We start from the raw sequence: 13,536 nt of genomic DNA, 5'->3' as shown, positions 1-13,536 counted from the left end.
GTAGCTTCTCTTTGTTGTGGAGCATGGGCTCTAGGCACATGGGCTTAGCTGCTCTGTGGCATGTGGGATCTTCCTGGACCAGGGCTTGAACCCATGTCCCCTGCATTGGCAGGAGGATTCTTAACCACTGTGCCACCAGGGAAGTCCCAAGAACTTAAGTTTGAATGCATTTGAAAGTTCTAAATTTTTACTCTATTTCACTGTTTTATATGTTACATTTTACACCTTTTTATTGTTGTGTATCCCTTAACTAAATATTGTAGTTATAGTTATTTTTACTATATTTGTTGTATAATCTTCATACTAGCTTTATAAATGATTAATCCACTATGTTTAGTATATATTTACCTTTACTAGTGACATTTGTACTTGCATGTGTTTTCTTTCTACTTATAGCACACTTTCTTTTGGCTTAAAGAAGTCCCTTTAACATTTGTCATAAGGCAGTTTAGTAATGATAAACTCTTTTAGCTTTTGCTTGTCTGGAAAACTCTCTTTTTCAGTTCTGAAGGATAACTTAGCTGAGTAGAGTATTCTTGCTTGGAAGTCTTTTTTCTTTTAGCACTTTGAATATATTACGCCATTCCTTTCTAGTCTGCAAAGTTTCTCCTCAAAAATCTGCTTATAGTCTTTTGGGGGTTCTCTTGTACATAACAAGTTGTTAATCTCTTGATGCTTTTATGACTCTTGTCCTTAACTTTTCATGTTTTAATTATATGTCTTGATGTGGGTTTCTTTGGGTTTCTCTTATTTGGAACTCCCTGGGCTTTCTGGATCTGTTTTCTTCCCCAGATTAAGGAAGTTTTCAGCCATTATTTCTTAAAATACATTTTCTGCCCCTTTCTCTCTCTCTTCCCCTGCTGGGACTCCCTATAATGCAAATGTTAGTATGCTTGATGTTGTCCCCATGAGTCCCTTAAGCCATCTTCACTTTTTGTCATTTTTTTCTTTTTGCTCCTCTGATTTTCTATGATCCTTTCTTCTTCTTCATCTAGTCTGCTGTTGAATTCCTCTAGCGTATTTTTCAGTTCAATTATTTTATTCTTCAGCTCTGTGACTTCTATTTGGTACTTATATGTTCTATCTCTTGGTTGAACTTCTCACTTTGTTCATCCATACCCTCCTGAGTTTGGCGAGCATATTTATGAGCATGACTTTGAACTCCTTATCAGGTAAATAACATCTCCATTTCATTAAGGTTTTTTTCCCTGAGGTTTATCTTGTTCTTTCATTTGAAATATTTTCCTCATTTTGCTTGAATCTCTGTGTTGGTTTCTATGCATTAGATGAAAGAGCCACCTCTCCCAGTCTTGAAGTAGTGCTCTTGCATAGGAGATGAACCTTATCATTCAACCTTGCCTTAGCTCTTAGTTGTCTCCCAAACCTTTGTGATTGTCCAAGCAGCCTATTGTATTTTTTATTTATTTTTGGCTGTGTTGGGTCTTCGTTGCTGCGTGCAGGCTTTCTCTAGTTGCAGAGAGCAGTGGCTTCTCTTGTTGCAGAACGTGGGCTCTAGGGCATGCGGGCTTCAGTAGTTGTGGCACACGGGCTCAATAGTTGTGGCTCGCGGGCTCTAGAGTGCAGGCTCAGTAGTTGTGGCGCACAGGCTTAGTTGCCCTGTGGCATGTGGGATCTTCCCGGACTAGGGCTCGAACCCATGTCCCCTGCATTGGCAGGCGGATTCTTAACCACTGTGCCACCAGGGAAGTCCAAGGCTATTTTATTTTTAATAGCCCTCATAGTTGAGGATGTGTGAAGACCTGTCTGTCAGTGTCTCAAACAGGAGGCTCTCAGGCAGCACCTAGATTCAGGCTAATTGAAAGTCATTCCCTTAGGCAGCAGCTTTTAAATTATGCAGATATATACAGTGGGAATGCAAGTGTAAGCCCAGCTGGCCACCAGAGACAGATGATCTGGAGGTGTCCCCTGGGTGACAGTCACAAAAATCAGGGCTTTGGATGAGTTTATAAGCTCCTTTCTGGGAGATACTGATGAGCTGTGGTGAAGCAGAGGGAGACTGCAAAGATAGCATCCCCTGGCCTGTGTCCCCTGAAAGCACCTGCATAGGTCCCTAGATGTGTGCCAAACCTGAAAGCTGCCCCTTAGGCCAAAGCTCCAGGACAAGCAAATAGGCCTCTTTCATAGAAAGACTGGGGTGTGTTTCAGTCTCCTGTTTGTGCAGTGCCCTGCCTGGTGGTGGTACCTTGCAGAGAACTATCTCTTGATTGTTACAGTCCTGTGAGACTCAGGAACACCAGCTCCCCTGACCACCAGAGTCAGGCAGGCAAGGGGCATCCCCTGGGTGGAAGCTGCAAAAACTGGGGCACCAGACATGTGTAAGAGCTCCCCTCTGAGGTGTCTGGAAGGGTTTACAGTCAGCCCTTAGATGTGTGTTTAATTAGAAGCCTGCCATGATAAAATTATAGGCCCATTTCACAGAGAGATTGAGCTCCTTGGTCTGTTACTTCTTGCTGTGCCCTGAGGGTGTTAGCTGTTTAAGACCTCTTTCTCTATTGGTTACAGTCCTTTGGGACCTGCAAACATAAGCCCGTCTGGCCACCAGAACTAGGTAATGTAGAGGTGTCTCCTGAGAGCAGTTGCAAAAATTGGGGCACCAGCCGAGGTTCTGGGAGATACTGGCAAGCTAGAGCAAGGCAGAGAGAGAATGCAAAGATTGCATCCATCAGCCTCCGTTGGCCTCTGTTCCCTGAGAACACTTCCATAGGCTCCTAGAAGTGTGCCAGGGCAGATTCCTGCCCCTCAGGCCAAAGCTCCTGGACAAGCAAATAGGGCTCTTTCTTGGAAAGACTGGGGTGTGTTTCAGTCTGCTGTCTGTCCAGTGCCCTGGGGGTGGTAGCCTGCCAAGAACTGTCTCTCGAATGTTATAGCCCCAGGGGACCCAGGAGCACCAGTCTCCTGGCCTCCAGAGCCAAGCAATCAAGGGGTACCCCCTGGTGGCAGTCACAAAACCCAGAACATGAGACGTGGGTAAAAGCTTCCCTCCAGGAGATACTGGTGCTCTGAAGCGCAGTAGAGGGAGAGCTCAAAAATGGGGCCCACCAGCTTCTGTCCCCAGATAGTATCCCAGCAGGCCCCTGCCTCTCTGGCCAACTTTTTAAGATTAGCAAATGAATTTTCTTCACTTAAAACCTGGGCATCTTTCAAACAGCTGCCTCTGTGCTGGGCCCTGGGGTGAGTGAGTGCTCACGAGCTCTTTAACAGCCATTCTCCTTTCACTATAGCACTTTGGGTCTCATGGATGCAAGCCCATTGACTTTCAAAGCCAGATGCCTTGAGGGCTCAACTCTCAGGTGCAGGTCTTAAAAGCTAAGGTGCCTTATGTGGTGTACAAACTCTTGGCTACTCAGGGAGAAGCTCCGGGTTTGTGAGTTTCCTCCTGATGGTGGGTAGGTAGCTGCACTGGGGGTGGGGTTTATGGTGAGATTCTCAGCATCTCTATCCACTTGAATGTAGCCTTTTTCTCATTTGCCCCACGTGAAGGAGGTGCTCAGCTAGTTTTCAGGGGGTGTTTTTTGTTTTTACCGGAAATTGTTCCATATGTAGCTGTAGAGTCAGTGTGTCCATGGGAAGAGGTGAGTTCACGATCATCCTAGGTCATCATCTTGAACTGCCTCATAGATGTAAAACCTCAGGCACCAGATGTGTGTGAAAGCTCCCTTCGGGGAGATACTGATGCTCTAGAACATGGCAGAGGGAGAGCATGAAGATGGTACCAAATGGCTGGACTGAGGCAGTCGGGGAGAGATGGTTCCTGCCAGAAAAGAAAAAAAAAGAGGGTGGCTGCCAGTCTCTGTCCCTGAAGAGTACCCAGGTAGGCCCCTGAATACGTTTCACATCAGATGCCTTCCCCTCATGACAAGCAAATGATGCTTTCCCACACAAAATCCGGTTGCCCCTGGATCAGCTGCATCCATGCTGGGCCCTGGGGAGGGTGAGTCTGAACACACAAGTTGGTTTTTGAAGCTAGATGTTTTGAGACAAATAGACTAATAGAACAGAATTGAGAGCCCAGAAATAAATCCAAGCATATATGGTAAATTAATATTTGACAAGGGAGCCGAGAATACTCAATGAGAAAAGATAGTCTTTTCAATAAATGGTGCTAGGAAAACTGGATAGTCACATGCAAAAGAATGAAACTTGACCCCTATGTTATACCAGTCACAAAAAATAACTTGAAATGGATTGTAAGACCTGAAACCATGAAACTTCTAGAAGAAAACATTTTTTAGAAAGTTCTTTGACATGGGTCTTGGTAATGATTTCTTGAAAATCACACCTAAAACACAACAACAAAATTAAAAATAAACATGTGGGACTGTATCAAGCCAAAAAGCTTCTGCATAGCAAAAAAAAACATTAACAAAGTGAAAAGACAATCTACAGAATGGGAAAAAATATTTGCAAACCATATATCTGATAAGGGGCTAATATCCAACATATATAAAGAACTCATACAATCCAATAAGAAAAAAAAAATTAAAAATGGGCAAGGGACCTGAATAGACATTTTTCCAAAGAAGATATACGAATGGCCAACAGATCCATGAAAAGATGCTCAATAACCCTAGTCACTAGGGAGATGCAAATTAAAACCACAATGAGATAGCACCTCATGCTTGTTAGAGTGGCCATCATCAAAAAGATAAGAAATGCTGGTATGGATGCAGAGGAAAGGGAACCCTTGTACACTGTTGGTGGGAATGTAAATTGGTACAGCCACTATGGAGAACAGTATGGAGAGGCCTTAAAAAAATAAATATAGAACTACCATATGATCCAGCAATTACACTTCCGGGAATTTATCCAAGGGAAACAGAAAGACTAACTCCAAAAGATATCTGCACCCCCATGTTCATAGCAGCATTATTTACAATAACCAAGACATGGAAACAATCTAAGTGTCCACTGATGGATTAATGGATAAAGAAGTGGTATACAATGAAATATTATTCAGCCATAAAAAAACAAGGAAATCCTGCCATTTGCAACAACATGAATGGCCCTTGAAGGTGTTATGTTAGTGAAATAAGTCAGAAAAACACTGTATGATTTCATTTATATGTGGAATTGGAAAAAAAAGCAAAAATAAAACCCCTCAAAAGCCCAAACATCAAACTCACAGAAAAAGAGAAAAAAAATTTTTCTTTTATCTATACGAGATGATGGATATTAGCTAAACCTACTGTGGTAATCATTTCACTATATGTGTACATCAAACCATCATGCTGTATACCTTAAACTTGTATGTCAATTATTTCTCAAAACTAGAAAAAGAAAAAAATCTTGATGTTTTGGGGGTTCATCTCTCCAGGTGCAATTCTTAAAAGTTGGGGAAGCCTGATTTGGGGTTCAAACCCTCACTGCTCAGAGAGAAGTCCCTCCTGATTGTGGGTTCTCAGGCTAGGGGTGGGGTTTATGGTGTGGTTGTGTCCCTGCCTCTCCTACCTGCTTCGATGTGGGCCTTCTCACGATGGCCAGTGTGTAGACTCACTCAGCCAATTTTTAGGTTATTTTCAGAGGTAGCTGTTCCATATGTAGCTGTAGATCCAGCATGTTGGTGGGAAGAGATGTGTTTGGGATCCTTATATGTCGCCATCTTCAAAGCTTTTTAGTTTTTTAAAGCTGGTGGTAAACCCTTCCAAATTCCAGGTCATTTTGAAATTAAAACAGAAAAAACAAAAACCCAGGTTAGTTTGCATAATAACAACACCTCCCCACCACTGAAAAAAAAAAAGTGCATCTTTTGAAACAGGGGAACCAGTAAGTCAGATTTCTTGCCTTCAAAACAATCCCAATCCAAAATGTAGGGAGACAAGTTTCATCATAGTTGAAACATTAAAGCAAAGCTTCTAAGTACTGTAACACTGAGGGGAAAGGCAAGATAGGCCAGGTGCCTTTTGTTTCCCAAATAGAAAGCCTTTCCTGCTGGGAAGAAGCCACTGAAGTACAAAGAGAAAAACAGAGCAGCCATGGAGTTGGGAAGGTGGAAAGGAGGGAAAGAGGGAGGGAGGGAGGGAAGGAGGGAGGGAGGGAGGGAGGGAGGGAGGGAAACAAACTGGGTTTACTGGTTCAGTCAAGGCTGAAATAAAGGCAGCTTAATCTGGATCTTTAAATCACCACAACACTTTTGCCAGAAATGTGTATTTGAACTCCATACTTTATAGATTTCAATAATGTTTGATCTGTCACTTTTTCAGGCATCAATAAATTTACAAAAAAGCTGCGGAGTCCATATGCAATTGATAATAATGAACTACTTGACTTCCTTTCCAGAGTCCCTTCAGATGTGCAAGTGGTATGTAGGTTTCATTATTATAACTACAGGCATAGCTCATTTTATCGTGCTTCACTGATATTTCTTTTTTTTTTTCTTTACACGTTGAAGGTTTGTGGCAACCCCGCACTGAGCAAGTCTATTGGAACAATTTTTCCAACAGCATTTGCTCACTCTGGGTCTCTGTGTCACATTTTGGTAATTCTTGAAACATTCTGAACTTTTTCATTATTATTATATTTGTTATGGTGGCCTATGATCATTGATCATTCATGTTACTATTTTAAAAAGATTAATACTTGCTGAAGGCTCAGATGATGTTTAGCATTTTTTAGCAATAAAGCACTTTTAAATTAAGGTATTACTGTTTTAGATATAATGCTATTGCACACTTAATAGACTTCAGTATACCATAAACAGAACTTTCATATGCACTGGGAAACCAAAATATTCATGTGACTTGCAATATTTGCTTCACTGCAGTGGCCTGGAAACAAACATGCAATATCTCTAAGGTATGCCTGTATCATTTTAATGTAAGTGTGGCATTAGGTTTTAACTTTTATATCCATTTAATTTTGAAGGTTTTAGAAGAGCTAAGTAAAGCTAATAAAGCCTGTAGAAGATTTTGCCATTCAGGAATTAGCCCAGTTTGGGGTGTTATCCAAGAAGAACTTACAGAGAAGATTGGGGAATGAGAGGGCATTGCATAGAGAACCTACCAGGGTGTCAGGGGGACAATCCTCCCCCAAGGTTCAGCTGGAGTTTGTGAAGGGAAGTCACCATCACCTGAAGGAGGAATTAGGAATATTAGATGGTGAAAGCAAAGTATGCCAGCAGATACTGAGAAAAACACTTCCTTAAATAAATTGCATGAATTAAGTGAGTTTTAAAGATGTCTGTTTTAGAGATCAGTGAAGGGGGAAAGAGTAACTGATTTTTGAGAACCGGGGCATATCTCAATCCTTTGAAAGCCTTGGAGGTTAATTAATGCCCATTGATCATTAAATATTTTCAGAGTAAAATGAGAAATGTTTTTATCAAACTATTGAAGCTGGGTTGCAGCAGTACCTTTTTCCTTTGTTTCAGCTGAGTTTTTGATTTGGTATCAGACATGAGAGTGGGCTGGATGGAGATAAAGCTTATATTAAACAAGCACACAATAAATAATTATAGAGAACCATTATTCGGCCCTTCAAAATAGATGGAGATGGTTCTGCTTTTAATGTTACTTGGGTATAGGCAATAGAGACCTCAGCCTGTTACCAAAGTTCACATCAGGGCTGTCATGTAGATTCTGGCAAGATTTCCCTTGACTCTTTGCTCTATCATTCTATTGTTTTCTGCATCCCAGCTGCAGATCGCATACAGCTTCCAGAGCGAGCACTTTCTTTTTCCCCAAGCATAGTCTCCTCTCAATTCCTTTGCTTTTCCTTCCTTTGCCAGAAAGTGGCCACCTGACCAGCCTTTCTCTGAACTCTGTTTAAACAGGTGCAATACCAAGAACTGAAACCAGATCCTTCTCATAGCCCATGTAAAAGGAAGAAAAACAATCTTGGCTAGCCAGCTCCCAGCACTGAGGAGACCAGCATCTGTTTGGGAAGATAAAAGGAAAAGCCTTCAGCCTGAGCCGCATTTCCTTTCTTTCTGTTTTTTATTTATTTTGCCATTTTACCATGATTGAGAGAATTTGTAAATAGTGTACAAAGGCATATGTCTTTGAAAATATACTTCCATTGTACAGAATCAACTTGATAAAGGTTTAGCTATTGCTGCGTGAAAGCCTTGTTAGCTGTGGATAATAATATAACACATTGGAACAACAAATGTAAGAATGGTAACATTGGGAGAAACACATTTTTCTAATTACAAGTGTAAGAACTAGAATATTAAATGCTCAGCTGTGCTCTGATTAAATCTACATAAAATGTAAATGTCAATTTGATTTTAAAGTTTTTTTTTAATGTGACTATTTTTTATCTAAAAAGTAATCCATTACGGTTTTCTATGTTTTATACATTTCAAAAGGGAGGAGGGATCCCAGAACCTAAATAATGGAACAGATGCATTACAACTTAACATAGATTCGGATCCTGATATTCATTCCTGTGCAAATTATTTAGATATGACTAGGCTGACTTTAAGCTAATGAGTGAAGGTATATTCACCTCCTCAAGAGAATCTTCCACACACTGAAATCCTACAAAGAAAATTTCCGAATCTTCTATCATTCCATCTAAAACCTTAAAATCTCTACAGGACTACACAAAAAATACTGCCAGGTTTATAAATGATGATTGCCTATAAGGATTTTTATACCAATCACTATTAATTTGTGCCAAATTAGCAACCCAGTTCAGTTGTCAAAAATCTAGCAAATTAAATCCACATTGCTTTTGGTGTCAGATTATGCCTCTGTGCATCTAAAAATATTTAATACTCAAGTGTTCTCACAGAAAAAAAAATGTATCTACTTTCTTATTAGGTTACTGAACTGCTTTAATATGCATATTATGATTTTTGTTATTAGTGTGAATTTTAACATAGAGGAGAATGCAGTGTGCTAAGTGATATGCCAGTGTTTCATTACATTCATTTATAGAAAAAAAAAATCATTCTTGAAAATATGAATGCATGAAAACCTATTTTGTAAAATGAACTGCTTATGGGGGGGGGTTTGCCTTTGAAAATGTTTCACTACTTACCATAGAATCTATACTTAAAAATTGCATTCCCGACTCTCATGTAGTTTTTGTACCTAACTTCCTGGTATATCAAGGGAGTATACCTCTAGGGAGAGAGAATCTGGTGAGAATGTCTTACTTCCCTGACTTGGTAGGGGACTAAGCTTGGTTGAAATTGCTGCAGTGTTTTGCACTACTTTATTAACAATGGACTGGGATAGGGTGAAGGTGGGGGTCATGCTGGAAAAATGTAGAAAAGCCAGAAGCGAGAAATATATATTTCACTCTATAGGAAGATTCTTTAAAAATAAATTTAATCTCATCAAAGTTGATTTTTAAAGTATTTTTATTTTAAAGCTATGTTGTTAAATACTGTTTCTTATGATAAAACTATTTTGATCTGTTTATACACTATGCTTGAAAGAATGTCAATTAAATTCCCTTTCTACAGAAAGGCTTTGACCTCAATATGCTCTATTTAGCGCATCATGTTTATAATGACATGCTTAAATCCGCATACCATCATCGTTTAAGACAGACGTAATACTTCATGAAGTTGATGTTGCTACAGGAAGTTTACTGATGGAATAATTTGTTTCAAATAACTTTTGATTATACTTTGTGTGAGCTTTGTGTTCTGTGCTGACATTGTCTACTCAAATGTCTACAAGCCTGATATTCTAACACCTCCGATGTACCTAGTGGATAGCAACCATTAACAGATGACTAATTTCTGTTTCATGCTATCAAATTTCAGATGTTTAGTTCAATGGTAAGGTTGACTATTCACTGCATTAAATAAAAAAATAATCTTTTCTAAAAATAATCAGTACTTTTTTTTGGTCTCATATAAATAATATTATACTTAAAGAAACCCAGGTTTGGTCTGGAAGAAAAAAGGCTTTCCCTGACCTTGCGTGCTGTATAAAACGCAGCACCTTGCAGGGGTGAGTATCCAGTGACACTCCTAGAGAAGTAAGAACTATCTTGAGGCATGAAAGTGATATTCAGGGGAAGCTTCATTGCTTTTACAAACTACTGCACTCACAGACTGAAAACAAGAGACTGTGAATAATAGAACTTTAACCAGTTCTTTCTCCTTCTCACGAAGGCACGATTTTGCCTTTTGAAAGCTGCTTAACTTGATTTGTTTTTGAGAGGTTTGTAAACACATAAATATTTTAAGATATCTTAAGAGACTGGATGTCACTCTAACACCGATTTGGACTGCTATATACAGTAGTCATATGAACTATGAAATATATTCCTCAATATCCTTTAGTGAGTAAATTCACTGAAGGTCATTCATTATCCAAACTACTATTATTGCCACTAATTGTGGTAATTTATAAGAAATGCATATTTAAAACATTTTCCATTTATAAAAAGAACATGGTACTTCTTGTTTATTTTGGTACTGTTCCACAGACTCAAATTGATAGGTGCTGTCAGGATTCCAAATTAATTTTGAATCATTCTATACACTAGGATAATCTGAATTGAAAGATTCTTTAAGTGACTTTGCTCTGTGATATATTTATTGAGTACCAACTATACGACTTGCCCTGTCATAGGCAATGGTCAAACCAATGATAGCATATTAAAATCAAATCTGGAGTTGAAGTATAGTAAGAGCAAATTTTAATTGATATGTTTCTGAAAGTATCTTTTATAGAATTTTATTGTGTTATTTAAAAGTGAAGAAAAATTTAGTAGTAAGTTCTCTTATCCAGGGACCATATTCCCATTTTGATCTCAATATCCAAATGTCTCTAATGCTGAAAGGAATCTACTTCTGTATTAACAGGTCTTATTCAAAGGCTTTAATTTCAGTTTATACACTAAATATACCTAAATGTTTATTTTTGAGTTTTGTACTCAGCATTAAAAACAAATCAAAATATAAAAGGCAGTTGCTGTTCCAGAAATGCAAGTAAAGAGAGCCCCCATTATACTTCTTGCAAAAGCCTGTTTATTATTAAATTAATGCTTAAATTCTGGGGCTTTAAATGTCAAGCGTGAGTGTGTGTGTGTATTTGTGTACAGATGCCTATTCATTTGTTTGATTAGTGTGTCTAGAATCAGCCTTTTCTAATTGGTTGGCCAAGTATCAATTAAAACCACATAAAAAATAATGAAAAGAATACTTACAATAGTGTCATTCCTTTGGATTATAATTCTCCTCCCCAGGATGACTGGTATAACTCACTGAAAGAAAAAAATATAAAACATCCTTTTTTTCTGGTGGAACTGTTACCTCTTCTGCCTCAGTTTCTACATTTGTACATTGGCAGTCACATCATGACTTATTCCAGCTGAATCGCTGAGATTTAAGAAATACCAAGGAAAATTTCTTATCATGTAAGAATACTATGCAGATAAAAACCATTAAATGTCCAAAATGGTCATAGGCTATAGAAACTAACACCACTGTGAAAGGTTTGCTGGAATTTAATGTTTCTATCTGTGCTTTTCCAAAGGGATCTGGGGTTAAGAACCAAAAACCAAAAAGGTCAGGGGAGATGAATCAAATAATTCAAATTGGTTTCAAATGAGTCAGTTTATTGGGCTATTCCTTCGCATTCTGAACTGGTAACAACAAAAAAAGTGTTCTCTTGCATGCACAAGCAGTATTTTTGTAGACAGGTTTTTTTTTTTTTTAATGTATATGATGGTTGTGTCTCCAAACATCACTGAAAAATTATATGACTCCATTTTAAAAAAAGGTAACGAAATGGCACTGCTCTTCTGCTCTACTCAATTAATGGTGTTACTAGATTAAGCTGAAAGCTCTATTTGTATTAAGAAAAACAGAAATAGGTAAGTAGCTGTGCCAAAGTTTTTTCAGTTTGTGGTAAAAATAAAATTGCCACGTTAATTCTCCCCTGCTGTGGATTCTTCAATGGTCTTTCAAAAGAGAAAAGGAATGACCAATGTGAGAGTCAATGAGCGAACCTACAAACCACCTCTCATTTTCTTGGGAATAAATAAATGCATCTGAGGAGACCTGGCTGAGTGAGGTTGTTACTGCTACTAGTGAGGCAAGATGGTAATATAGGCTTAGTTCCCCATTTCGGTCAAAGACAAGCTTCAAAATGACACGAGTCAACATGAGGCATTTTATTTTGCCAGAGTTCAAATGGTAAGTTAGGAAATGCTAACTGCATAGAGAAAAGTGCGCCCCTGGCCCCAACCACTTTTAATTGTCTCTTTATGACTGAAGACACATCTGAGACAACAGTCAAGAGTAATTACAAAGACAGCTGGACAACAGCAGAGAGGTGAGGGGGAAGGAAATGCCAAGATCTGTCCCAAGTTCAGAGATGTTCTTTTAATAAAGCTACTCAGAATACTGGAAACCTTAAAACTAAACTCTACATTATTTCCGCAAAACATTTTTCCTACAGTACTGATCATAACAATTACAAGTCAAAATCTGTGTATAACTTGTAATATTGAAACCATGGAAAACAATTTATTGATGTCAAGAACTAATAAACTCTGCAACCTTACACAATGGTATACCTACCCCTTCCCTTTGTCCTGGAACTCTTACAAAGTTCAGATTTCACTAACACAGAGACCTAGCAAACCATAGGAAGGTCTCTGAAGCACATGGTAACCCACCCAGAAAAGTAAAATACTATGTATGTTTTTAGAAGTAGTTTTAAAACAGATCAATGTAGTATTCGGTCTTATTTGAAGTTGCTGAACGTTACCTTTTAAATTTCCCTGTAGGATGAAAAAAAGCATTTTCAGATATAATAGATAAAAACTTTTGGGGGGATATCATGAAACATCCAGCATTTGATAATTTAACCAAGAATCAGGCATACTAACTCTTATAGGGTGGGTTACCAGGTACACACCATCCATTCTTCTGGCACTATGATGCTAATACAAAGAACACACATGTACTTGGATTTCTCAGTGACTGACAATAACACTGACAAGCGAGAAATCTACCCCAAAAGACACAGTGATGTGATACTCACCAGTGTACTGTAGTTATGATGTAGGTATCCAATGTATTTATATAAAACAATTGTTAAAATATTGTATTTTGAATTGTACTACTTAAAACAGTAACTTACAAGAAGCCATTTTCCTCACCTTCACAGAAGAGGTGCAAAATAATATGCTCTGGACAACAGTGGCAAGACACTTTTGCTCAGAATTCTCTCAGTAGACGACTGACTGCTTACATCTGAATTAATGCTGTAAATAGTAATATTTAGAAGGGAATTTTTCCCAGGTGTATTATAATAAAAGAAAACAATTCTCAATTTAATCACACAGTAGTGAACTCCCTTTAAAGGAATTTAAGATACAGCCTTTGATAAATGTAGTCATCATTTAATCTTACAGTTTCTCCCTGATTTGGGGTGTTGAATCTGGAAAAAAAAAAAAAATCAGAACAAGTAATTCTTCAGGTTCCCTGAAAGCTTCTAAAATCAGAAAAGGCTAATAGTGAAAATACGGTATCATGACTCCACAAGGTGTCTACATGAAGTTTAAACTTTAGCAATTTAGGAATCCTACTAAACAGTAATG

At 38.4% G+C, this 13,536-nt stretch overlaps 1 protein-coding gene across 3 annotated transcripts in view; it reads left to right on the top strand.

Annotated features, from left to right (window-relative positions):
* MCTP1 (multiple C2 and transmembrane domain containing 1) overlaps nt 1-9,766 on the top strand; it is a 534,361-nt gene extending 524,595 nt beyond the window's left edge. For 2 of the 3 annotated variants that reach the window (XM_029217598.1, XM_029217600.1), the window contains 2 exons: nt 6,222-6,319; nt 7,790-9,766. In XM_029217598.1, coding sequence (XP_029073431.1) covers nt 6,222-6,319; nt 7,790-7,861 — 170 coding nt within the window. In that variant the 3' untranslated portion in view covers nt 7,862-9,766. Of the gene's footprint in view, nt 1-6,221; nt 6,320-6,781; nt 6,814-7,789 lie in introns of all 3 variants that reach the window. The other variant, XM_029217599.1, reaches the window with a different exon arrangement.
* Nucleotides 9,767-13,536: the final 3,770 nt, after the last annotated feature.

Source organism: Monodon monoceros, unplaced genomic scaffold, assembly GCF_005190385.1.
Source record: "Monodon monoceros isolate NGI ecotype Baffin Bay Population unplaced genomic scaffold, NGI_Narwhal_1 Super_Scaffold_12, whole genome shotgun sequence".
Classification (NCBI taxonomy): Eukaryota; Metazoa; Chordata; class Mammalia; order Artiodactyla; family Monodontidae; genus Monodon; species Monodon monoceros.
Note: the sequence above shows the minus strand (reverse complement) of the source record. Positions and strands in the feature narration are given on the sequence as shown.